The 26,103-nt window shown below is 44.6% G+C and overlaps 1 protein-coding gene and 4 long non-coding RNA genes across 7 annotated transcripts; 2 read left to right on the top strand and 3 right to left on the bottom strand.

Annotated features, from left to right (window-relative positions):
- Positions 1–1,976: 1,976 nt before the first annotated feature.
- On the top strand, positions 1,977–9,994 carry LOC144248486 (uncharacterized). Its single transcript, XM_077790642.1, has 5 exons — positions 1,977–2,394; positions 2,489–2,608; positions 4,167–4,241; positions 4,354–4,454; positions 9,954–9,994. Exons 2-5 carry the CDS (start codon positions 2,496–2,498, stop codon positions 9,992–9,994), a joined length of 330 nt encoding a protein of 109 aa, XP_077646768.1. The 5' UTR covers positions 1,977–2,394; positions 2,489–2,495.
- Positions 9,270–19,617, bottom strand: LOC144248487 (uncharacterized). 3 transcript variants are annotated; one of them, XR_013341781.1, is made up of 6 exons: positions 19,448–19,617; positions 18,050–18,150; positions 10,820–10,883; positions 10,488–10,565; positions 9,922–9,999; positions 9,270–9,367 (listed from the first exon to the last, which is right to left on the bottom strand). It is a non-coding gene; the product is annotated as an uncharacterized LOC144248487 (long non-coding RNA). The 3 variants fall into 3 exon arrangements; XR_013341779.1 differs by lacking the exon at positions 9,270–9,367 and having other exon boundaries at positions 9,381–9,999; XR_013341780.1 differs by lacking the exons at positions 9,270–9,367; positions 9,922–9,999; positions 10,488–10,565; positions 10,820–10,883 and adding an exon at positions 17,496–17,900 and having other exon boundaries at positions 19,448–19,606.
- A 69-nt stretch (positions 19,618–19,686) lies between these two features.
- LOC144248488 (uncharacterized) lies at positions 19,687–19,967 on the bottom strand. Its single transcript, XR_013341782.1, has 3 exons — positions 19,935–19,967; positions 19,789–19,832; positions 19,687–19,707 (listed from the first exon to the last, which is right to left on the bottom strand). It is a non-coding gene; the product is annotated as an uncharacterized LOC144248488 (long non-coding RNA).
- A 118-nt stretch (positions 19,968–20,085) lies between these two features.
- On the bottom strand, positions 20,086–21,818 carry LOC144248492 (uncharacterized). Its single transcript, XR_013341787.1, has 3 exons — positions 21,556–21,818; positions 20,201–20,264; positions 20,086–20,122 (listed from the first exon to the last, which is right to left on the bottom strand). It is a non-coding gene; the product is annotated as an uncharacterized LOC144248492 (long non-coding RNA).
- LOC144248493 (uncharacterized) lies at positions 20,253–22,104 on the top strand. The gene is made up of 3 exons (XR_013341788.1): positions 20,253–20,550; positions 21,808–21,939; positions 22,031–22,104. It is a non-coding gene; the product is annotated as an uncharacterized LOC144248493 (long non-coding RNA).
- Positions 22,105–26,103: the final 3,999 nt, after the last annotated feature.

Below are 26,103 nucleotides of genomic sequence, written 5' to 3'. Positions count from 1 at the left end.
GGGGGGAGGGGGCGGGGGGGGGGGGGGGGGGGGGGTGGGGGGGGCGGGGGGGGGGGGTGCACGTCACTCTGTGCCGTGAACAGACATTAAAAAAAAAAAAAAAACCAAATGGCCGGCCGTTCCCCCTTCCCACCCCCCCCTCCCGCCCCACCCCCTCCCGCCCCCCCCCCCTCCCGCCCCCCCTCCCCCACCCCCACCACCCCCCGCCCCCCCCCCACCCTCCCCCCCCCCCCCAACCCCCCCGGGCCCCGGTCGGAGGAGGGGGTCCCGGGGAGGGGCCGGGGCTGGAGGGGGAAGGCCCCCCCCTCCACCCCGCCCCCCTCCCCCCGGACCCCTCCTCCGGAGGGGGCCCTTCCTATCCCCCCCCCCACCCTCCTCCCCCGGGACCCCCTCCTAATGAGGGGGCCCTTCCTAACCCCCCCCACCCTCCTTCCCCAGGACCCCCTCCCGACCCCCAGCCCGACCCCCAGTGTGATGTCGGGAAAGCCGCACCCGGCAGTGTCGGGCCGTGTATTAGACTGCAATGGGGGGACCCGCAGAGCGGCTCCGGCCCCGTGTGGGGACCCCAGCGAGGGCGGGGGGCGCCGGCTCCGGCCCTCTGGGCTTTATTCTGCGGCGCCCCGAGCCCCGCGGCTGCGAGGAAAGAAGGAAAAGGGGAATGGGGAACGAGAACAGGGGAGCAGAGGGGGCGCTCAAGGGGAGGGTGACAGGGACAGGGGGCAGGTGGGGGCAGGTCGGGGTGTGCAGGGGGCTGGGGGAAGGCAGGGTGAAGGAAGAGAAAGATTGAAGGCAGCTTTGGGGAAGGAGGCGGAATATGTGGAGGGGGAAAGGTATCACGGAAAGGCGGCAGGAGGAACCGGGAGCGCGTGGGGGGGAGCAGGGAGAGGGGGCACGGGGGAGCCCGGCTGGGGAGAGAAGGAACAGGGAAAGGATGGAGGAACAGGGTAGCGTAGGGGTGAGTAGGGGAATAGAGAGGGAGGACAAGGAAAGGAGAGTAGGGGGGGCCCGCCCGGGAGGGAGGGAGGGGAGGGCTAGGGGGGAGAGGGAGGGGGGGGGGTTTGGGGGGGGGGAGGGTGTAGGGGGTGGGGGAGGGGAGGAAGGGAGGGTCGATAAGAGAGGCATAGAGAAAAAAAAATACAAAAGAAAAGAAACGCGCAACAAAAGCAAAAGAAAAAGAGATATAGAGCCCGACCGGCCGCAACCTCCCGCTCCGAACGCCCAGCACCAAACGGCTCCGCCGGGCTCGCCCCGCGGTTTAAATACCCGCGGCCCCGCCCCGCGCAGGCGCGCTGGGGCCCCGCGCACCTGTGCGCGCACCTGTGCTGGCCCCGCCCCCGGCCCCGCCCCCCGCCCGTAAATGGCGGCGGCTCCGCGCCCGCCCCGTGTTCTGTGTGGATGCTCGGACGGACTGCGGCGGGACCGGCGCTCGGAGCTCCGTGCGGGGATCGGATCGGGGCAGCTCCCGGCCTGCGCGGCGTCCGAGGCGCTCAGCTAAGATCGGGATCGGGATTCGGGTTCTGGTCCCGCCGGTGTCTGCTGGGGGAGCCGGGCGGAGCCGCTCCTTCCTCGGCGGGCAGGGAGGGGGTGCCGGGGCCGGGGGGTCGAGGCGGGATCGGGGCTGGGATCGGGACCGGCAGCGCCGCGGCCGGGAGGAGCCGCTCCGGGACGGGCGCCGCCGCTCCAGCTGCGGCCGGCGCGGGGCTCGGGTCCCGCCGGGGCTCGGGTCCCGTTCTCGCTGTGGCCGCGGGGAGCCGGGGCTGCGTCGGGGCCGGGACCCCATCGGCACCGCCGCTCCCGCAGCGCCGCCTCCGGCCCCGCGGGCGGACACGGAGCCGCCCCGCAGCCCCCGCGGGATGCCGAGCCCCCCGCCCCGGTAGCCCCGTGGCCACCGCGCTCCCCTGCGAGCAGCAGCGCCCGCCTCCCCCGCCCCGTGTCCGCATCCCCGGGGGAGCCCCGCCGGACGAGCGGGGCTGCGGCGCCGCGGCCGGGAGCGGCCGCTCCGCCGGGGCCGCTGCTCCCGCTCCGGCTGTGCCCGGTGCGGGGCTGGAGGAGCCGGAGCTCCGAAGGGCAGAGAGCACCTCCTGTCCTTGGCTCTGCGGGGCGGGAGCTGCCGTGCCCTGCCCGTGGCTCGCAGCGTGCCGAGCGCACGTCCCGGCACGGGCACCGGCGCACGGGACAGCGCTGGCGCGGACACGGCTGAAGGGCTGCCCGCGGCTCCTCGGCCAGGGGCTGCTCCCCACAGGCACGCAGGGATGCTTCAGCCCGGACAGACGCCACCGACAGCCCACAGGGACCCCAGGGAACGGCTGGCATTACCTGGGAATGGAGGCACGGGCCGTTTGCAGAGGGGCTCTGACGGCAATCCCTGTTTCTGACCTCCCACACAGCTGCCAGGTATGTTCCAGCCACCCCAAATCTCCTCCCTCTTTTCCAGCCGGAGCCTATCATTCACCAGCAGCATTTGAGCCAAGGCAATCTTCCTTCATAGGTACTAAATGCCAAGCAAGAGCCTTGGAGATGCCTTGAAATCAGAGGTTGGAGTGCAATTACGTTTGGAGATTTCCAGGGAGCCAGCTGGAGGTGCAGAAGGGATGGAAAACTCTCACAGGTGGGTCCCACTGGAGATGTGCTGCAGGCAGGGATGTGCATCCCTTTCCTGAGGGGAAAGGACATGCAGAGGCCACTGCCGAGGCTCTGAAAGGAGCTGAGCTTCTGCAGGAGAGATGTTCTGCCTCAGCACAGGCCGGGAGCTCATCCAGCCACTGCCTTGTCCTGCTTTAAAACATCAACTGGAGCCTGAGCTCCGGGGAGTGAAATCAGTTGAATTCCAGGGAACTCTGTCAAGTGACCCCAGACACATCCCTGGGGCTGGGGGATGAGGGTTTTAAATAGCAAGTTCTGTGGAATAGAGACCTGTCCTTGTCCTGATCCCACTGAGCTTCCCTGGAACCTCTGCTGGTTCCTGACACAGCTGGTGCTAAAGTGGCAGCTCTGCATGGGAATTTCCAATCTCCACGAGGCACTGTCAGGTTATTCCAGCAGGAATTCAGCAGGGAACCTGGGGCTGTGGGTATAATTCATCTGAACTAGCAAAGCTGATACTGAACCCCAAATCCAGGCACCATACAAAGAACAATCTTTGTGCTAAAGCCCCTGGGCTGGGAAATTTCAGCAGCCAAATGTATGGAATGATCTAAATCCCAGCAGGCAGCATCCCCCAGCGGGACAATCCAAGTGCCAGGGTGGGAGCTCTTGTCCTTCCCCTGCTGCTGGTGGGACAAATTCCCTTGGCACAGCTGGTGGGGCAGGAGCTGAGAGCAGGAGGGGCAGGAACAGGGATGGGAGATGAGGCTGCTGGAATGTCACCTGGAGCACCTGAACACGTTCTGTCCCTGCAGGAGCCAAAGCAGATCCCTCCTGGCCGGGCTGGAGGGCAGCTGCTGGATCTGCTCTGGGGGAAAACTCCCTGCCCCTGCCAGGAGCACTGGCTCTGCTCTTCCTCCAGCTTCTGAGCAGTGTCAGGGCCACCGTGAGGGAGTTCAAACCCGAAAAATCCCCACAGCCCACGGAGTGAATGATCCCAGGAGAGAAACGCAGCATTGAAATAAAAATCTTACAGCTCTGTCAAAAAGGCTGTGACAACACTGCAACGGGATTCCCAGGAACCTTCTGGTTTGCTCTCGGAATGCTCTTGGTTCTCTTTTATGTATTTTTAGTCCCTCAGTGGGCAGCTTGTAGGATTTATTCTGGGACTTAGAGGTTGAGCAGGGTTGGCTCAGGATTGACCTTCACCTCTGGTGCCTCTTTGTGCAAACACAACGTGGCCGGGCTGGGTGAACTCGTGACCTCAGCTTTCCCCTCCAAAATGTCCCTCACTAATTTCCCTGGGGTGAGCTGGGATTTTGGCCCAGACTGTCACTCCTCGCCTCCCCGTGCCCGCGCAGTGTCCGTTCTGTCCCCACGGTGCCCTGGGGACACCGGGGGGTCCCTTTGCCTTTCTCCTGCCCCTTTCCAGCCCGAGGCTCCTCTGCCCGTGTCCCACACAGCACAGGGGCACCGAAGGGGAAAGGCTCCAGAAAACATTTCTGCAATTCCTCAGCAATTATTTATTTATTTATTTATTTATTTATTTACTTATTTAATCACATTCTTCTCCTCTTCCCCAGGGAGAAGAACATGAACTCACAGCCACTGAGGCCTGACGGGTTCCTGCAGCGAGAGCTCGGTGCGTGTCCGCAGAGGTGAGTGCAGCACCTGAAAGGAAAAAACACAGGGGAAAATGGGATTTATTTTGCTTCAAAGTTATTGCAAGTTCTTAAAGCCCAACCAACTTTTGCTCTTGCTTTTGGTCAGGTGGAGCAGGAGCAGTAGGCAGAGGTGGTGCCATCGATGTGGACGTGCCCGATGCTTTCTGGGGCAGAAAAAGGAGATTAAGCTCACCTTACATCAAGCAGGTATTTAAAAAGATTTATAGCTCTTCAAACGTAGCACCCTTTAATTACCATAATGTTTCTTCCATGATTTTAACTAATTCTCAGTGTATTTTATAAAACTTAAAATAACACCTCCTCCCCATAAAACAGACTCATCAAGCATTAGATAAAAAGTCCTTGTGCCAGTCTCAGGCTTCCACATCTAACAGGAGACCCTCCCCGTAAGCAAACAAAAAAATCAAAATAACGTACCAAAACTAGTCCTTGCTAACACTAAAAATACAGCTCGACCGTATCCAAAAAACCCCCGATTTTATTTATTCCAAACACCAAATATTCTTAAAATTCTAAATCAATAACTCTTAAAAAAAAACCCCATCAAAACTTACTTCAAATATAGAAAAGCCTAACTGTATAGATAAATATTTGTCCAAGCCCACAAAAAATATAAAACAATCTAATCAATATCCTACATTTAACAAAACCCACTACACAAATTAGTACCATTTAAAATGTAACATAAATAAAAATCTATTACTGAGAAACATATTTCCCAATAAATAAAACCACCCTGTAAAGATATAAGTAATAATCTTAACTCAACAAGCTAAAATGTCTCCAAAACCAAAAGACTTAAAATACCTTCAATATTTATAAATAACAACATTCAATATGTTAAGTGTTAATAAAATCAAACAAAATTAAATGTCAATACATTTAAATAAATACATTAAGTTTCTTTTTATCTATTAAAATTAAGTTTATTATTCCTTACTATCAAAATTCATTCAATCTAAATTTAAATGTTATTTAATATAACCTATCCTAAGTTTTATTAAAAATCACTTCTCTAAACTATACAGTATATGGTTAATATTCTTAAAAAAAATAAAACAACTCAAATTAAAACAACTAAAAGAAAACACTACCAAACACCTATTCAGAAGTAAAAAAAATACAGTGTATTGTATCATCAATTTCATCAAAAATTCTGTTCTTCATTACAATCTCTACTCTTACATAAAATTTCTAATTCCTACTTTTATTTTCTCTACTTTTACAGCTCTTAAAACAAGTTAACTCTCTAACTAATCTCTACACTAACTCTATAATTTAACCTAAATTTATCTCATAGTTTTAAATATTTTTCAAGACTAAAAAAAATATATTTCATTAAAAACCTCCTCCAAACTGTTAATCTGATCACTTTCCTCAGTTATTATTACAAAATCACTTCAATATAAAACTCAACTACAACATTAATTTCTTTTTCTAAGTTTCACACTAAGTAATCGCTCTCTCATACATTTCCTCCACCTTCACACTCTCAATATCCAAATCCAAACTCACAATCCTGTCCATAACCACTTTCAAATCTTTAAAAAAAAGTTTACTATATTCAAATATATTCTAAAAACACTTCTAAAAAATCCAATTATTAAATAATGTGATTCATCTTTAATCCTAACATTTTTACTCTTAACTACTATTTTTAAAAACATTATATAAAAATATATTAAGTAACATACACCAATTAAAATTTAAACTATAACCTAACCCTATATCTACCTAAATAAAATAATTAACAGGAAACCCAAATATTTTCTACGTCAAAAATAAAATTCAAATAATTTTAACTTAACAATTTAACTTTATCAATATAACAAATAAACTTATTATTTTAAACTTAAAAAATCATTATCCACACATAATTATTTAACTTACTACTAATTTAACATTTATCAATTGTTAAAAACTCTAAAATAATGTACCATCTTTTAATACTTACTAATGATATAATTTCACCTATGTTACTAATTATAGATATTATCTAAGTAATTCCTAATTATTATCAATTTCTTCTTTACTACATACATTATTTTATTCTTATATTTCTTCATGCTTATAACTGAAAAATTATAACAACTTATACCATTATCTTGCAAGTCTATACAATTTTATAAAACAAAACTTAACAATACTTATTTCTTATATCAAAACATAAAGTTTACTTATAGCTCAACAAGTACAAAAACCCAAGTAAATTTCAATAAGGAACATAAAACCAGATCACACAAAAAACACACTCACCACTCCACAAAACACCAATGTAAATACACAGATAAATTACACTATGTAAATACAAATGTAGATTATGCAAGAATTGCAACTTACACCTGACGTCTTGTACTGCACCCACCAAAATATATAAACTTTAGGTTTCTTTATAAATATAAAAATCAATATTATAAAAATCTTATTTAATAACTTTCAAAGTATAAAATTCTATCAAATATTATACTTCTACTCTATTTACTTTATTTACTTTTAATTATATCACTTTACCAATTAACCAACCTAAAACAAACATTTAAGTAACTTTCACTAAAGTTTCAAGTTTAAATACTTTGTATTTATCTAGCACTTCTCAAAAAAATCCATTTTTTACCTACTTACTTAATATACCAATAAAAAACATTACAAATAATCCATATAATTAAAAAGCCCTTACATTATTAACTCTTAATATAAAAATAGTTACCAATTTAAAACAAAAACCTCATTTATCCAAGGCGGGAGATGGGCATGCAAGGCAGTGAAGTGCCAGGGAGTGGTAAGAGGCCAAGGCAAGTCTAGGGTTGGCTTTGTCAGGAAAGCCAAGGGAATAAAAGCTGGCGGGAAAACACCAGAAAATTGTGAGAAAGGAAGAAAAGGGGTGTTCCTCTGGGAAGGTGACACGGCTGACAGGCAGGCTGAGGCGCCTTCCATCAACACCTGCAGCACGGGCAAGAAACAGGAGGAGCTGGAAGCCGCTGTGCTGCAGGAAAGTTACGGCCTTTTGCATCTCTGGGATGTGGTGGGCTGAATCCCATGACTGCAGTGTCACTACTGAGAGCTCCAGCCTGGTCAGAAGATACAGGGGAGGAAGGGGAGATGGAGGGATTGCCCTCTGCACCAAGAAGTGGATTCCACGTGAGGAGCCGTGTTTGAAGAACAGCCACGAGCAAGTCCAAAGCCTGTAGGCAAGAACCCGTGACCAAGGCAGCCAAGGAGCCCTGTGGATAGTATCTACTCCAGGCTGCCTGATGAAGGGGATCCTGCTGACAAAGGCTTCTTTCTAAAGCTACAGGAAGCATTGTGCTCGTTGGCTTTCGTCCTGCTGGAGGCCTTCAACCACTGCGCAGTGCAGATCCTTTCTTGACAGGTGACTGAAACAGAGTTCCAGTGACCTTCTCAGTTAAGGTCTGTCACATGCAAAGAAATGCTGCTTTTAGCATCACTAGAAATTAATGCCAGCTGTAGATATGACAAAACCACAAGTGTCTTGCCCACTGAAAATTTTGAAAGAAAGCAGACTGTCTTCAGCAAGATTTAGGATCAAATGCAAAGAGCCACATATCTCTTACCTGATTAATTTCATAGCCACGATTTCGTGTCTTTTGGCTCTTAACATGGATAGTCTTAAGCTGTACTTTGTCATCATTTGGTCAGCTCATGAGGTTTTTTAGTTTTAAAAAAGGCAGAGAAACTGCAACTATCTATCTTTGAGTAGAGGAGCACATACAAAATGTCAGGGTGAAAGATTACTCATACCAGTGTGAAAAACGCTAATCACTTGGTTTTTAAAAGTTTAAAAGTTTAATAATAATAAAATGGTTATAAAAATAATAATATCACTAGAGTACTAAAGTTTAGAGTTAGGACAATTACAAGACAATAAAAAAAGTAAAGAATTACGGACGTCCGGATGTTCTCGGACATTAAGTTACGAAAAGCATGACTTGTGAATAAAGGAATCACCCTTAAACTAATATACTTGTTGCATATTTATATATCTTTTATGGTTACGAATGCATTCTATTTTAAACAAGAAACTCTGTTTGTTGTATGTTAATTGTTTCCTTTAATCCCCTGGCATCTTTGAGTCTGAGTAAGGCCTGAAGAAATTAACTTCTTCTGATAAAAGCCATAAATTCCTCTGCTTTGGAAGATTTAGGTGTTCTTTGAAGTAAGTATCTCATTCCTAAAAAAAAACTTCCCCACATACATAGTCTCTATTTTAACATTAGGTTAGAACCTAAAACTGTATTTAACACACTACTTAAGTGAATTAACACAGCATAACGTTCTAACATTACACATAGAATATTCATTATAGCCTTTGCGAAAAGCCAATCATAAAATATGCATTTTTCACACCAGCAAGGACAAGGAGGTATTGAAGGAGACTGTTGAAGGAGAGGTAAAGTCTTAAATGCTAAAACTGAAGACAGAGCATCACTAAGTTAAAGATTTGTCTATTTGCTTTTAAACTGATACAAAGCAAGACAAAGTAAATTATTATAACTACTTCAAATCTAGTTGAAAATGTGCTGAGGTGTGCATTAAGACCAAGGTGGAAGTTTACAAGTTACAAATGCTTAAGACAATTCTTGCTAGGGATAGATAGCATTGCATCAGGCAGTTTACTATTCCAACCATTCCTGAAAGATGTGCATCTCAAAAAGATATGGCATATGAATTCTTAAATTAGACCAATAATGACATGCACCCAAAAAAGAAAAACATTCTCTCTTCTCCCTTTCTTTTCTGCTTTCTTGTCATAGTGTGACTAAGGAGAAACTGAAAGAATCCATGAGTGACAGAGCTGATTCCAATCAGTCCTCCCCGATGGAGGGATCAAAGGCCAACTGTAGTGGACCAAACAGGGCTTTCCCCTTGGAAGTGTATTCCATCCCGTCGAGATCAGCACAAACACAAGGGATGAAACCGACTTCCCACGGCTGCCATCCAAGCTATGACACTGTAACTCAGTACCACCTGCACATTTTTTTTGCTTGAATCCTTAAAGTAATGATTCTCTCCATCTCCATCCCTTAAAATCCAATTCTGTCAGCTTTTCAGTGTTCAAAAATGAACTAGTTAAGATAGCACTGAGGAAAGAAAGAAGAAAATAAGCATATTTTATTGTGTAAGTAATTAGATTTGAGATGGAATTACTAAAAGGTAAGCATACATGGACCCCCCACACACACAGTTGTCTTTTTGCAGTTGCACTTAAGGATTGTACTTCAAATATGGTTACACAGATATCTTCCCCCCTCCACATTGACTGCCTCTTAATATTAGAACTAATCTGCCACAAAATTACATGAAATAAAACAGTGAGAAATATACTTGAGAATGACTGTTGTTTACGAAATGGGTAATTTATAGTATACAATTACTGATAAGGTAGAACAAGAGTTCAAAAACTGGACTGCATTACAAAGCACTTCTTCAAACATCAATTTTGGATTATTGCTGGAAGGTACTAACTGGTCTGTTATAGACTAATTTACAGACATTCATAAAATAGTGAAAAATGCATGCTTTAGAAACCTGGGACATTTCATGCCTTTGTGCTAGCAGAACATGAAAATGGAAGTGATTGGCATTTTTCAATGTAGGTTAGTAGCATTTAGAGTTTTTATTCTGGTGTACTAACTGATTCTTTGTATTTTTTCTCTTTTTCTTCAGGTGATTTTTCATCTTCAGGTTTAGTCCATGGAGGGCTGTGAAACTTCTGTAAAGGTAAAAATATGGTGTATAGAATACATATATACATAAACAGAAATAAAAAAGTCTGTTAAAATTGGAATTGTCCCTAGAAAAGGGTCCTGATCTCTAAGTGCAAAACCATACAAGTCTGATGCTACATACAGCTTCATATCACTGCATATTATATATATATATATAAACAACCACATAGGTATTTAATATTCAATTATTTTGGAAAACTCTCCTTACTCCTGCTTCCAGGGCTATACACATGACACTGTCAAATTAAGTAATTTGACTACCAGCTTTCCAAATATTTAATAGTTTGCAAATTGTTACCAGCCAGAAATAATTTTGAACAGATCAATTACAATCAGACACAGTCAAAGTCTGAATTAAGTAGTCTTCTCTTTTGAGACAGAACTTGGTGAAGAATGTGTAAGTCTACTTTAAGTAACTGAATCTCATGAGACCTTTTAGTAAAACCCCAAAAATTACTCTGGAAGAGAATACCTGAAAGCTTGTCTCTGTTTCTGCTGCTTCCAAACGAGATGTTGAATCATTACGATTCCCCAGACATGTCTTGGCCACCTGTCAATAGAAATGTCAGAGATAACTACTTCATATTTTTTCCAAAAATATTCAGTTTAAAAAAAAAAAAAACAACAAAAAAAACCCAACAACAACAGCAAAAAAAAACAACCCAATTTGGGTCTTCTTTTAAGCCTCCTTGATGAAATGGAACTAAGTTTTCATAGCTAAACTTATCCCAGACTCCCATCATCCCTGTAACAGTCTTCAACAATACAGTCTCATGACAGCGAGTTTAACAACTTCATACTTACCCAGCTTTTTTTCTTCGTGTTTAAATCTCATCACCAATAGTGAAGTTTACTTCTACAGGTGGTCCTAGGGAACAGAAAATTAATTACAAGTGCCTTTTATGGGTGAGGAAATAGTAACAAACAGTAGAAAATCAGCATTACAGTTAGAACTTCTCTATTACTATTCTCTTGGCTATACTCTGGATCTCTTAGGTATAATAATCCCTGAATAGGAATATAAAGTCACTGAATGGAGAAGTCAGGTGACTCTCAAGGCAGAAAATCTTGCTGCATTACTTCCTGTCATTTTATTCAAGAAATAATGTCATATTCTTTGCCAATATGCTTTTTAATATCTGGGAAAGCAGAGTTGCACAGCATAAATAAAATTAATTACAAAGTGGATTTTTGAACTAAGGAGATCTTCAGGTATGAAACCAGAGATTTGCTCAACACTGGAAATTCTACTGTATTTAAATCCAAGTCCCTTCAGGAGTAGGGTTAAGGATGCAATAAGAAAAGGAGCTGAAAGATTAAATACAGTCAAATATTCATAATACTTGGTCATTGCTCTAAAATGAGTTCACATTGGAATTTCTCTACTTGTTTTGCTATTAAAAGTGACACATTTAAATGGAGTGAAAACGACAAGGTTTTTTTAAAGTTTTGAGTCATCAAGACTCTTTCCAGTGTAACAGTGGGAGGGGTTTAGTCATGTTTAAGCTACTGAAGGCAGCCTCTGAGATGATGCAGATGGATTTGATGTGGGGAACTCTTTCTCATATTTTCCCACTCTAGACAGTAGAAATAAAAATTGGATTCATGTAGGGAATAATCGAGGCAGTATTGATTAAAATAAAGTCTATTGATAAAGCACCTACTCCTTTTATGACAAAAAATCAAACATCAAACAAACATGTGGTTTATGTCTTAGATAAAGACTAAAAAGTCAGATGACAGGGTAGCAATTTTTCGTAGTCTTGAAATACTTCAAAACCTTATACGTGTGGTCCTGTCAAAACTTCCATTTAAATTATTTACTCTTAATCTAGATTTAAAAAAATTATTCCAAGCTGAATTATCCTCAGAAAAAATGAAGATTTAGGTGACTTCTAGGTGTGTGGCTTGAGGACAAAAGATACTCTAGGTCCAACAATCAATAGTATTGCAAAATGTGTAATAAAGAGGATAGAAATAATGCTAATTAAATATGATAATTTACATATCCAGAATTTTCTCTGACTGTACCTACTAGAACATGAAATCAGGTGACCTATTTCACCAACATCATTTATAGGAGATAGGAAGCAAAAACTATTAATTGCATTAGTAAAGCTAAAGGTCAACTTCTTAAGACATATGCAAAGGAAAAAGAAAAAAACAACCCCGGTCTGCTTTAGAGAAAATAAAAGTGAACAATAAAACAATGCTGTATGAGTGAGTAGTCTTGCAGTGTCTTCATAGGCCAGACAACAAAGGCTATCTTGATAGGAAAAGAGCAATAAAGATTAAGTCTGTATTATTTCACATTTGTTCACTCAGAGATCTTCTCCTTTTAGTAGCACACCATATGGATCACTGTTGGAGAAAGACAGGGACTTTTTCCTAAGGATGTCTTTATGATGTTAAAGCATAACATATTCATTATTGACTCCTTATCACTGTGAAACATTGTATATCATTACCAAATAAATTACAGCTTGAAAACAACAACAGTTCAATAGCCAGCACTGTAACCAGCTCCTGTGGACGAGGTGCAAACACACACACACAGAGGGCTGGGTTTAACAGAACACAAACTGAATCCCACACACATATGACCTCAGGCATATATATATATAAATACATACATATACATACACCCCCACCTGTGTGTATTTATGTGTTTTTATATGTCTATATCTACATGCATATATAAACACATAAATATGCAAACACGCATAACACATATATCTTTGTGTCCCTCAGCTAAAGATCAGCGGCAGAATATAAACTCAATGAACTAGAATACCTTTCACACCCTTAGGTGACAAAGAAAGCAAAATATTAAACTTCTGTTATTGTTGTTAGTTCCCTCTATGCCAAATAGTGGATTGTTTTGTATGTTTGTCCATCAGATTTCCTCCCATGAGAGGTACAATCATTACCAATGGACAGAATGGGAGCTCGACATGGCAGAAACTATCAAAAAAGCAAAAACTATTTGCTGTGTTGCTTTCCTCAGCTTAGCGTGCAGCCCGATTAACAAATTATCTGTGTGTGAAATTATGGCTATAAAATCTGCATATTGATTGGTCACGTACACAAAATTTGGGAAGTTATGGTATTCAATTGTCCTAGTAAACAGCACTGCAAAGCTGGAGAGCTTCACAGCTGGATGTATAAATGACAAAGGTGGATAAACAAAGGGTGCATCTTTATTACTGTGAGAACCCCGGCCTTGCTCTGGGGTCTCATGTGGTGGTGAAATTCCTCCTCCCACCCGTGCTTCCAAAGAAAAACTCCGCAGGCTTTAGCTGTTCGGTCTCAAGGCAGTTTATCGCTAGTTATCTAACAGATTATGTTCTTGGACTGCGGCTGTTTGATCAGCGGCCTGGGTAGAGGCACACACACCCCCTGACATCCTCTCGATCTGCTGCCTTCTTCGTCTCCCTCTCCGCCCAGGGCTGCTGCTATCTTTTATAAGATATATTACGTATAACGTGTTTACAATTATTCCCCAATACCTACTACCTAGTTGCCAAGTGTTTTTCTACTCTAAACCGATCTGTCAGTGCCAACATCACCAAGAACATGGAGGTAAGGAAAAAGAAGGAGGAAGAACAGGATCAGCCCACTTTCCTCCATCTTAGAACTTCTGACCCCCACCTACAAAGTGAAAACCCCCCTGTACAATACTAAAAAAATTTCCCCTCTACTTTGTAACTACTTTTACTATACTATCTAACCTTTTGTGATTGCTTGTTCCACCTCCAAAGTTGGCAATTCATTCCATGGCTCAAACTCAAAATCACAGCTGTTTTTCAGCTGTCTGCCAGGGTCTAGAATGCCTCTGACCAAGGCCTGGAACCTCTAAAAATGTCTGAGAGACATTTTGAGTTCCCACATATTAGAAAAATTTTAACACGCCAGTCAGAACTCAGCATGTCTAGTGGCTATTGAATCATGCAACTTTACCTGCGAACAGCTGAACAATGTAAATATAAGTATTTTCTACTGCATCAACTCAGCAAATCAGAACTGGCTTTATGGTCAAAAAAAACATAACAATTTAAGGTCAAATAATCAATTCACAAGTGAACAGGAAATCAAGTTTAAATAAGTGGTATTATAACAGTTTTTGCAGTTAGAAAAATCATTCTGCTGCTCCTAAAGAGCATCATCCAGATTTAGTTGACCAGACATTGGAGTTTCAGTGTTCCTGTGCATCACTGCTCCTCTTGGCTTCATAGGGCACAAAAAGCAGATAGGGAGGTTGTTTGTAAAGCACGATGGGGGAGAAAGTACTGGGTTAATTCTGAAGAAAAGAAACCAGATACAGGAGAAAAGAATGGTGTGGTTAGATCAACTGACAAACTATTTATCTTAGTTGTCAGGTTAGGTTCACAGTTTACTCAAAGACAGGTTTTATCAGATTTGCTCATGAATTTGTTACAGATCTGTACTGGGAGCTGCTTTAATCACTGTTTAGAAGAAAGATACAGAACAAGAAGTATGTGAAATGTGCATATACCTTCTCAGAAGACACCTCTGCAGTTTTTCATACGCTTTTCCTGTTTTAGATCAGTGTGCTAAGGGGATGATTAAACTCCGATGATGTAACTTTCTTATGACCTTCCTCTTCCTAGTCCTCATTTACAGAATCAAATTTCCTTTAAGGATTTTATTTGCTTGAAATTTCGTTATAAAAATGGTTATTTTTTTTCTCTTATTACACCCTTTGGAAAACAATTGGAGAGTGCAATTTGATCAAAGCTCTGAAACAGATTTAAGAAAATAAAGCAAAATGCTGTAGTTGCTTAGAAATGTATACAATTTTGGCTCCAATACAGAATATCCTTTGTCGTTGAATGATTAATGAACATAGAGTGTTTTTTTACTGCAGGAAATTAAGGCGGTAAATAAAAAGCACTACCACTTCTATTTATCAGAGAAGATTCTGTAAGGACAAAGCAAAAAATCTAATAAGAGAACAAAGAATAATTTTATAAATTCTTTGATGTTGTAGCAATACCAAGCAGGTAGTTAAAAATGAGATGTTATATGCATAAGAATTATCTGACACGAAAAGGCAATTAAGTAAATTATGGTGTAAAAGCCAAAATCCCAAAAGCTTTTGGGAAGACAGAAAAGGGAAGGAATACAGGGGAAAAAGCTCTGCAGAACTCTGGTTCTGCACAGAGGCTTTCAGGAGTCAGACATAAGAAAGCATCTCCGGATAAGGCTAAGAAAAAGTAGTACTGACAAGATGCCTCTAATAAAGTACAAATAATAAAAAGAATGGAAACTTTTACAATACTGAAGGTAATTTGGAGGGGGGTTTTGATGAATTTCAGATGCTGTATCACAGGATATTCTACCTACTTCTGGCTATTGCTGGTCCTATGCCAAATTTCATTACAGATAAATATCAGCAGCGTCTAATTTCCAGATTTGCTACTCTGTATCCCATTTGCCAATAACTTTTCATTTTTTGTATTTCAGTATTTGTTCTAATGTAAACAACACTAATTACTCTGAACAGGCATAAACCCCATAAATACAAAATTGCAGAAAGATCACAAATATAAGATAGAGATGCTTAGCCGTACAGACTTAAAAATACCAGTTGGAACCAGCAACTAACCATTTTGCTTTATTTTTTGCCTCAGTATCTATAAGGTTGCATGTTCTTCTCTAGTTAGTCTTCACTACCTTAATTCTTTCTAAATAGAAATCACATTTTATTTATCAGAGACACAATAAAAGGACCTTTGTGAAGTTCTGAGAAAGGATTATTGAAATAATAGGTTTCTAAGCAATGCAGTTTCTAGTACATCTTCACTAATATTACTTTGAAATGCTGCATTACAACCTTAACCATCCAGCCTTAATCTTCCTTCATTTGAATGCAAGAAGCTGTAAAAACTTCAGAAAAAAATGACAGAGTCAAGTAATGAAAAAAACAATTAAAACTCTTCCTAAGTGTTGCATTTTCTCCAAGTGATACTGTTCACAGGTACAAATGGCAGCTTTGACTTACCAAAGAATTAGGATCCTTTGGGTATAAATTCCTTCCAGTACTTTCAGAACTTAAAGTGGTATTTCTAATGCCACTATATGTAGGCTAATTGTGGAAAGATTTTTATTTCAGTTCTCAAAGCTAATAATTTGAATTCCTTGTGCCTTTCGTCTCTCTTTGTTAATGTGAGATGATGATGATGAAGAAGAAAAGGTTGCTAACCAATGTCATCACCTGCACTATTTTTATGGCCATCTTAGCCTATGTTAAGATGGACAGGGTGTCTGTCTGCTGATGGACTGAACAGTTAAAAATACAAGCTGTTGGAAGGACAAAAAACAACCACCTAAATAAGTAAACCACCATCTCAAAAACTAAAACCTTGATTTTATGGAAAGGTGAATCTTTTAGGTGTCTTTGATTGCAATACTTGATGCAGAAATTAAATACTGGTTTGACTTTTGAAATATATTACCAGTTATTTTCTTTTCCTTTCTCTTTTAATGTATTCACTTCTGTATAAAAGACCTGTTTAAAATGTCTGATACAAGTATTTAGCCTAAGAGGAAGAAGAAGAGGAGAGAGGAGGAGAGAGTAAGAGGAAGAAAAAGAGAAGGGAGGAAGAAGAAGAAGAAAGAGGAGAGAGTGAGAAGAAAGAGGAGAGAGTGAGAAGAAAGAGGAGAGAGTGAGAAGAAAGAGGAGAGAGTGAGAAGAAAGAGGAGAGAGTGAGAAGAAAGAGGAGAGAGTGAGAAGAAAGAGGAGAGAGTGAGAAGAAAAAAATGAAGAGGAGAGAGTAAGAAGAAAACAGAGCAAGAAAAATAAGAGTCAGAGATAAAAAGAAAAACCAAAAAAGTCAGATTAGAAAGAGAAAGGCAGAGAAAGAGGAAAGAAAGGTGGGGTAAAGAGAAAAAGAGTGAAAGACAAACAGAAAAGGAAGCACTTGAAATGAAAGAGAAAAGCAAATAGAGAGACAAGAAAAAGAAGAAATAGAGCTGAAAACCTACAGGAAAACAAATGGAGAGACTGAACACAAGGTAGGGTTCAAGAGAGAAAGAAATAGAGAGTTAGACAAAAAAGTTAAAGTTGGACAGAAAAGGAAAAAGGGTCAGAGACAAAGACAATGATAGCAAGTGTTAGAAAGACAAAGGCTGACAAAGAAAAAAAAAAGAAGAAAACATAGTGAAACCTAGATTGAAAGAGACAGACAAAGAGACATGGGGAAATACATGTAGAGGAATGGAAGAAAATAGGGTGAGAAGGAAATAGGGTTAGAGAAACATAGAGATGTGTTAGAAATGGAAACAAAGGAAAACACAGCCAGAGACAAAGAGTTACACATGGAAGGATAAAGTGAGGAATAGACTAAAGAGGAAAGTAAGAGGCAAAGGGAGAAAAAGGGTGAAAATGATAGGACTCAACCACACCAAAGAAAGACAGGAGATGAATGGTGGGCAGGGCAGAGGGTAAGAGGCATCATTATTAGGGCTGATTAATCTTTATTCCCTTAAACTTCAGCAATACACAGGGAAACAATGCATACAAATGCAAGTACAGAGACAAATACAACAAAGAATACATCATACCTAGGCACACAAGTACAAGTCCAATTTACATACAGCAAAATACATCAAAAGACAGGAACAACTGCAAAGACAGAACAATATAATGTACTACAAGCCAAATACATATTGACACAATATAACCGTGTCTCCATTTCAGAAAAGTCCACAACGCTTTTATTGTTATGACGCACCCGGAACAAAAACGGCGCAAAACGCTCCGCCGACGTGCACGCCCCCTTCGCGTTACGCACAAACTCACATTCACGGCAACTCGCTCCGGAGACTCCCAAAAAATCCTCCTGCCTGATGAAAACCCCCCCTGAAAGGCAAAGGCCATACACACAAGGTTGTATCTGCTCCACACACACACACAGCTGCAGACACAAGCACACACAAACTCTCACAGACAGACACAGACAGTCACACTCTCACACATTCTTCTGCTGACACGCGGGCTGCCACCCTTACGTGAAACGCTGCACTGAAGAATATGCTTAAACGCTTCTTCTGGCCGCAGGACCTCCATGTCAAATGGTAGATTCCAGGAAATTCTGTAGGGACCCGGGGACCTACGAGACAAGGGGAGGCGGTCAGTGACTGACTATCTGAGAGCTAGGAGCTATACCAACTCTGGGCCCATCAGTGTTGTACCCCAAACCCCGTAGAGAACAGATGAACGGCAAAGCTTTATAACTGCTCTACCTGAGCGTGACTACGTGCCCGGGCAAGGCAGCTCCGATCATAATTGCCACAACAGAGGTGCAAACAACATAAGCCAACGTAGGTACGTACAGTATAAGCACAAACAACATAAGCCAACATAGGTACATACAGTATAAGCACAAACAACATAAGCCAACGTAGGTACGTACAGTATAAGCACAAACAACATAAGCCAACGTAGGTACATACAGTGTAAGCACAAACAATATAAGCTAACATAGGTAGGCGCAACATACGCACATACAATAGAAGCAGACACAGGTAGGTGCATCATAAGTGCATACAACGTAAGCTGACAGAGATACAAGATAAGTGAGGACTTGATATAATTCTCCAGAAGACTAATTTTTGAGCCCTATATCCTTTGAGAAGGCAGATGCTACGGAACTACTGTGGTCAGGTGATGAGGGGCTAATAAGCTCCGTACGGAAGTCCATGAGAAGGGCTACCAAAACTGAGAATGAAGACGGATGAGAACATCTCGTGTACATCGTCCGGACCCAAAAAGTAAATATGTAAAAATGCCAGAATAATTGATATCCGGGAAGGTACGTGAGCAAAATATGGCCAATACGGCACAAAATGATGTTGCTAAAGCATGGAGATGTAACAAAGGCCTATGACACAGACAACGTGACACGGACACAGACAACGTGACACGGACACAAGTGGAAACTGCCTGGCAATTTCACCTTACGGACCCAAGATTCCTAGCCCAAGATGAGCCATGGGCTGATGATGCCAAAGAAAAGAAAGCCCTAGGGCAGTAGCACTTGATGATGACATGCAACTCCTTTCAAGATGTTAGTGCCAAAGCACTTAAGAGGAAGCCTAAGAAGCTCAGTAGGCCTAGAGAAGGAAGAAATGACTACAGGGTGACTGTAGCTATAGCTCCAGACATGAAGGCGGGCTCCTATGGTGAAAAGATCCACGACAACGTCAAGAGTCAAAGAAGGCCGCCGATGCGAACGTCACGAGAACCAGAGAGGGATCGGAACTGCCCTGCCCGGCGAAGACTCTGGGGGGGCTGAGGAGAAACCCTCTCCCTTTGCTCCCGAGGGGCCCGTCCCACTATGGGCCTATTCTCCAAGCTAACATCAAATAGCCTCCTGTGATAGTAAAGGTTTTCCCCCCATCTCCCACCTACTGGCCCCAGCACTTGGCTTTTGCAAGACAACCGGATGGAATCCAATGTCAGTTGGATGTGGACAGCGAGACGTTCTCTGCATCAGCTTCGGTGCTGCCGTTTCCAAACTTCAGCTACGCTCCTCCTCAGGGTACCTAAGACAAAACAGAAAATGCAACTAGTGCCCACGAAAAGAGGAATCCCCGAAACTCTGACACACCGCTGCCCCGGCTCACCTGAAGTCTTAATTTGTCTCCACAAGCTGCCTGGAGGATACCTGAAAAACAAAAGGGTACACACTTAGCATGCTGCTGCATAAGGGTCACCTGTGAGTCACTGTGCCAAAATGCCAACTCACCCGCTCGCCTCTGTTCCTTCACACAGCTAGGGCAGCGACAGCACCTGCAAAAAAACAAAGCAAAACAACCCACACTGAGATACTGTGAAAACAACATCCCCCTGACCTGAAAAGCACACCCACCCAGACCTTACGCTTGCACCCACCTGGCCTTGGACATCCAGACATCCGGACCAGAGACATCTTGCAAAATGACTGCCTAAAATAAAACAAAGTAACCAAGAGTGGATGCTTACAATTGCACCAAAACCTGAAACCTGAGCAAGAACAACTCCTTCTGTCCACTGCTCACCTGGCACACAGGGCCTTGACTGCTGCTATCTGCCTGGACCTCCTAAAAATAAAGGCAAAGAACACTGCTCTAACACGGTCACCCTTTAGGCTTCCCCTGCAAATGCAAACAATGACTGACCTGATCATGGCAGCACCCTCACCCAGGACTGGGGCTCTCTGCCACAGATTTGAACTGTCTGCATCTGAAAGGAAGTTAGGACTAGTGTGAAATGGCTGAGGGAATGAAGCCCCTTGGCAAAGGCTGGGGTTAATATACCCTGATTGGGCCCGCCGCTCATTCCCGTGGCACCCAGGAAAAGGGAAGGGGCAAACCCCACCGAGTAGAAAAGCCCTCAGAGCAGCTGCAGCTGTTCGGCTCCTCTGGCTTGAATTCAAGGGGAATAAAGGGCTGGATATAGAAGGAAACTCTTCAGGGAAATGACAGCTCTTTTTTCTACAACTACTTGGAGCGAAAGGGCAAAAAAACTGGTAAGAAATAAAACTTTGTTTTTAGGCAGCATATCTAGATAAGTTGGGTAATTTGCTGTTAACTTACATAATTATTCCTCAGTGACTACTAAGTAGTGCTCAACATGAGACTAAGGGTGGAGAAAAATACTAATTATATGAACAGTCTAAGTCTTCTTCTTGGGGTTACTAATTAGGACTAACTACATTATAAATAAGAAAAATAATAGGCTCCTGGGCAGCATAAAGGTTAAGTATGTGCTAGGCTTGCCTTTCTCTGAGGTACTTAGTCCTAGGGCACAGAAAGAAGTGCCCTGAAAGGTAGTTTTAAATGCTGAAAAATCATTTTAAAAGAGCCTCCTTCAAGTGAATCCCTTAAAATGAGGAAATGGGGAATTTACCTCCACTGAAATGGATACCGTGGCAAATAAATGGCTTCTGCCCTTTCATTTAATCCCTTGAATACTGGGAAAAGAGAGGCTTTCCTCACTTTAAATCTCTCCAGTGATGAAGACAGAGGGATTTTCCCCTCAATCCAAACCCTTAAGAAAGAGAGATAGCTGGGCTTCCCCCTCAATTTAAGCCTTAGGACAACAAAAATGGTTACTCTTAATTCAAACCCATAAACGACACTGTCAAGGTTTTCCCCCTCTATTTAAACTGGAAAAAAATGGAATATGGGGATTCCCTGTCAATTAGCACCCCTAACAGCATAGAAAAGGCAGGGACTCTTTCAAATGAGACCATTAAAATTGCAGGGGAAGTGCGTTTCCTCATTATTTGAACGCAAGAAATGACGGAAAAGGAAGCTTTTTCCCATACTTGAAACCCCTTTTCTCTCCATAACCCCTCTTTTTTCTGGGAGTGCTGTGGAAGGTCTGGGGGTTCTAGGGGAGGACTGACATAATAAAAGGGGAAAGTTGAAAGCTCTCCCGTGGAACCCCACATGCTGCCCGGCCTGCTCAGGTGCTGCCCCTTGGCAAGAGGGCTCTTCCCTTGGCATTTTCTCCAAGGGATGCTCCGTGCCTGGGTGGGTCCGGCTGCTCCCTGGTCCCTGCTGGATGTTCCGACCATAGCTCCTGGCAGGTGTGCCCAGGTAGCTGCACTGAAAGCAGCTGCTCACGCAGGGAGCTGCTACACCTAGGAGTGAGGGATGAGGTGAAGAAAGGTCCTGTGGGGTGTTCCCTCCCCTACACAGCCCCTTGCCAGACCCTTAAACAATGGGGTGCCAGATTTTCATTTCAAAGATAATTAACAGTCTTTCCCCTGGCCAAACAGGAATTGCGCTTCCAAAATTGCAAACAGCGAATGATTTCTCACAGACCACACCTGCCGACACCAGAAACTCCCGCAGCCCTTGGAGAGCAGCACGCCTTGAGTGAACAGACATCAACACACAGGGAGGGTGAGGTTGGTTTTACAGGGAAAAAGGGCAGAGGTCAGGTCACGAGGTCTGTGGCCCCAAGTGACTTTCAACATCTTTTCGTTCTGAATGGCACAGGATTAATCCTGGAGCAAAACTGCTGCCAGCAAGAGTTCTGCCTGCCCTGGAAGAGACAAGCACCTCCTCGAAACCAACATCAGGAAGTGTAGAGGGTGAGCCGTGTTTCACAGAGAATAGGGCCAGCAACAGAGTCCAAGAGCCAGGGGCCCCGAAAGAAGGGCCACCCCCTGAAAATCTGAATGAAGAAGGAGGTGTTGTGGACCCAAGCTGCCCTCATGTCGATGAGGAGTTGCCTTGAAGATCCCAAGTACAACTTGCAAATTGACATCAGGAACCAGGACTGGTGAGTTTTCTTTCCCATGGAAAAGGGCCAGAGTATGTGCCCAGGTGCCCCTGGCCCTCAGCTGGCCCCTGACTTCACAAAATCCAAATATCAAAGAACGTATCCCAGACCAAAGCTGTCCCCGCCTCAAACTTGTGCTGCCCTGAGAGTCCCAAGGGAGCCCTACAAACTGACATCAGGAACCTGGACTGGCGAGTTTTCTTTCCCAGGTAAAAGGACCGCTGTTTGTGCTCATGGCCCTGTGCCCACCACTGGGCCTCCTGAAATTCCGAATGGGATGCCAGATGCCTCCCACACCAAAGCTGCCCCTGGCTCTTGGCCTGGCTGCCCTTGCCGTGGTCCTGGGTGGCCCCGGGGTCTCAGTATGGAATATCCTGTGGCTCTGGGATGACATCAGCTCCCTTTGTCTCCTTTTCCATGGCAGATCGCTTCCAGGAGTCCCCGAGTCCTCCCAGCTGCCCCAGTTCCCTCCCAGTGTGCTACCCAATGTTCCCACTTCCCTCCTGATTTTCCCAGTGTCCCTCCCAGTGTTCCCAGTGCAGGTACGGGACACATTAGAAGTGGTTCTGTAACTGCTTTGAGCCTTTATTGCCACTATGGGAAGGCTCTGAGGGTTCTCGGGGAGGGCGGGAAGGGATGTGGGGGTCCCAGGGGTGCCACTCTGGGGGTTGGAGGTCCCAGATGGATTCCGGAAGGGGGGCATGGAGTGCTTGAGGGGGTCTCTCAATTGTCACACCGGGAGGGGCCCCAGCGGGTCTGGGGAGGCGGCCCAGGGTGTCCTGGGGGCCACTGGGGATTCTCAGGGATCCCTGGGGACTATTCAGGGGGTCCCAGAGAGTTCAAGGTGGATCCCTGGGGGATCGTTTTGGGGGGTCGCAGGGGTCAGGGGGATTTCCCAATGAAGATCTGGGGGGGAAGGGGGAGTCCTTCAGGGCCTGGCAGAAGGAGGACAACTAAGCATCACCAAACATGTTACGTCAATCTCCTGATACAATCTAGAGCCCAACTACACCCTGCATTAAAAATTTCAAGTCCCCAGGACTTGTGCTATTACAGGCTATGCAGCAGGGCAGAGCAGTTGTGGAACAAATACGTGCAGACACCCGTGACACAGGACAGGGAGAGAGAGCTTTTGAGGAGAAGTAAGGACCGAGAGACCCAAAGAACACAGAGTGCACCAGAGACAAGTGACAGGACACACACCAGAACTGCTCTGCCCTGAGCACCTCAGCACTGTGATCAAAACAGACACTTTCCCTTTAGCTGGCCTAAGGAGACACTTCTTGCACATCCCCACCCCCAAAGCTGATCCTAAAGGCCCTCCCATCACCCCGCTTTCACCCCATCTGTGGGCCTTAGCCCTCCACTTATCTCTCTGGCATCTGGGGATGAGAATCCATGTCGCGTGCCAATGGAGGCTGCCTCGCCTGCGGGGAATGTCCTATGGTCACCGGGCTGTGGTCCCGTGCTCAGCTACAATCGAGAACACCAAACATCACTGCATGATCTTAGCTGCACAATGGACAAAACCCAGCAATCCTGCTACTCACCGTTCTCCTAAGAATGCTCGGGTCACGCACTTTGGCCAGGCTCGGAGGCTGCCACCGTCATCGCAGGGTCTGCCTGGGTTAAGAAGAGACAAAGTGACTCGGCATTGCTGAAACACGAGTGGACCTTGGCTCCCCCTCCCTACCTCGGCGACTCACCGCAACTTCTCAGCCATTGCCAAAGGCAACCCTGATGCAATCTTGAAATACAAAATTTCAAGGCTTCATCACAGAGTCCTGCAATACTTCCCAAGAGCTCACAAGCACAGAAAATCCAGGCCATCAGCTGTTGGTGACAAGGGCTTGGCATACGCTGAGTGGATTCCCTAAAGCACACAAACAACAATGGATGCTTACAATTGCACCAAAACCTGAAACCTGAGCAAGAACAACTGCTTTTGTCCACTGCTCACCTGGCACACTTGGCCTTGACTGCTGCTAACTGCCTGGAGCTCCTAAAAATAAAGGCAAAGAACACTGCTGTAACACGGTCACCATTTAGGCTGCTCCTGCAAGTGCAAACAATGACTGACCTGATCATGGCAACACCCTCACCCAGGACTGGGGCTCTCTGCCACTGATTGGAGTTGTCAGCACCTGAAAGGAAGTTAGGACTAGTGTCAAAAGGCTGCAGGACAACTTAACAGCACCAAACATGTTATGTCAATCTCCTCATACAATCTAGAGCCCAACTGCACCCTGCAAATTACAAATTCCAAGTCCCCAGGACTTGTGCTATTACAGGCTGTGCAGCAGGGCAGAGCAGCTGTGGGAAAAATATGTGCAGACACCCGTGACACAGGACAGGATGTGACAAACCAGGGGACAGGACAGGGAGAGAGAGCTCTTGATGAGAAGAATATCTGCAAGGACCGAGAGACCCAAACAACACAGAGGACACCAGAGACATGTGACAGGACACACATCAGAACTGCTCTGCCCTGCATGCCTCAGCACTAAGATCAAAACAGACACTTTTCACCTTTAGATGGTCTAAGGAGACACTTCTTGGACATCCCCAATTCCAAACTGACTGAAAAACCCCTCCTGGGGAGTCCCAACCTGGCACCTCGCTTATCACGCCTCTCTGTGGGTCATAACCCTCCACTTATCTTGCACATATCTGGGGATGCAAATCCCTGTTGGGTGCAGAAGAACGCTGTCTCCCTGTCTGGTAAGTTCCAGCTGTCACCTCTTGGTCTGCCAAGGGAAAGAAAACTAAACATCAGTGCACAATCTGAACAGCACATCGGCCAAAACCTGGTAAATCTGCTACTCACCATCCTCCTCAGAATGCCCGGGTTCTTGGCCCTCACGCTTTGGGCGTGCTTGGATTCTGACACCGTCATCGCAGGGGACACCTGGGTTAAGGGCAGACAAGGTGACATGGCATTGCTGAAACACCAGTGGAATCTCATTCCTCCCCGACTCACTGCAACACCTTGGCCATTCCTCAGGGCTACCAGGATGGGACCTTGAAATGCAGGATTGGAAGGCTCCATCACAGGGTCCTGTAATGCCTCCAGCGAGATCCAAAGTGCATGAAACCTGGTCCATCAGCCAGTTAGTAACGGAGGTATGCACACTCCGAGTTGATTCCCTAAAGCACACAATCAAGAATGAATGCTTAGAATTGCACCAAAAATTGAGACCTGAGCAAAACCAACTGTTTCTGTCCACTGCTCACCTGGCACACTTGGCCTTGACTGCTGCTACCTGTCTGGACCTCCTAAAAATAAAGGCAAAGAACACTGCTGTAACACAGTCACCATTTAGGCTGCCCCTGCAAATGCAAACAATGACTGACCTGATCATGGGAAAATCCTCACACAAGACTGGGGCTCTCTGCCACTGATTGGAGTTGTCAGCAACTTGAAAGGAAGTTAGGACTAGTGTCAAATGGCTGCAGGACAAATTAGCATCACAAAACATATTAAGGCAATCTCCTGATACAATCTAGAGCCCAACTACACTCTGCATTACAAATTTCAAGTCCCCAGGACTTGTGCTATTACAGGCTATGCAGAAGACAGAGCAGTTGTGGGACAAATACGTGCAGGCACCCGTGACACAGGACAGGGAGAGAGAGCTTTTGAGGAGAAGAAAGGACCGAGAGACCCAAAGAACACAGAGTGCACCAGAGACAAGTGGCGGGACACACACCAGAACTGCTCTGCCCTGAGCACCTCAGCACTGTGATCAAAACAGACACTTTCCCTTTAGGTGGCCTTAGGAGACAC

The sequence above is a fragment of the Lonchura striata genome, unplaced genomic scaffold, assembly GCF_046129695.1.
Source record: "Lonchura striata isolate bLonStr1 unplaced genomic scaffold, bLonStr1.mat Scaffold_151, whole genome shotgun sequence".
In the NCBI taxonomy this organism is placed as follows: Eukaryota; Metazoa; Chordata; class Aves; order Passeriformes; family Estrildidae; genus Lonchura; species Lonchura striata.
Note: the sequence above shows the minus strand (reverse complement) of the source record. Positions and strands in the feature narration are given on the sequence as shown.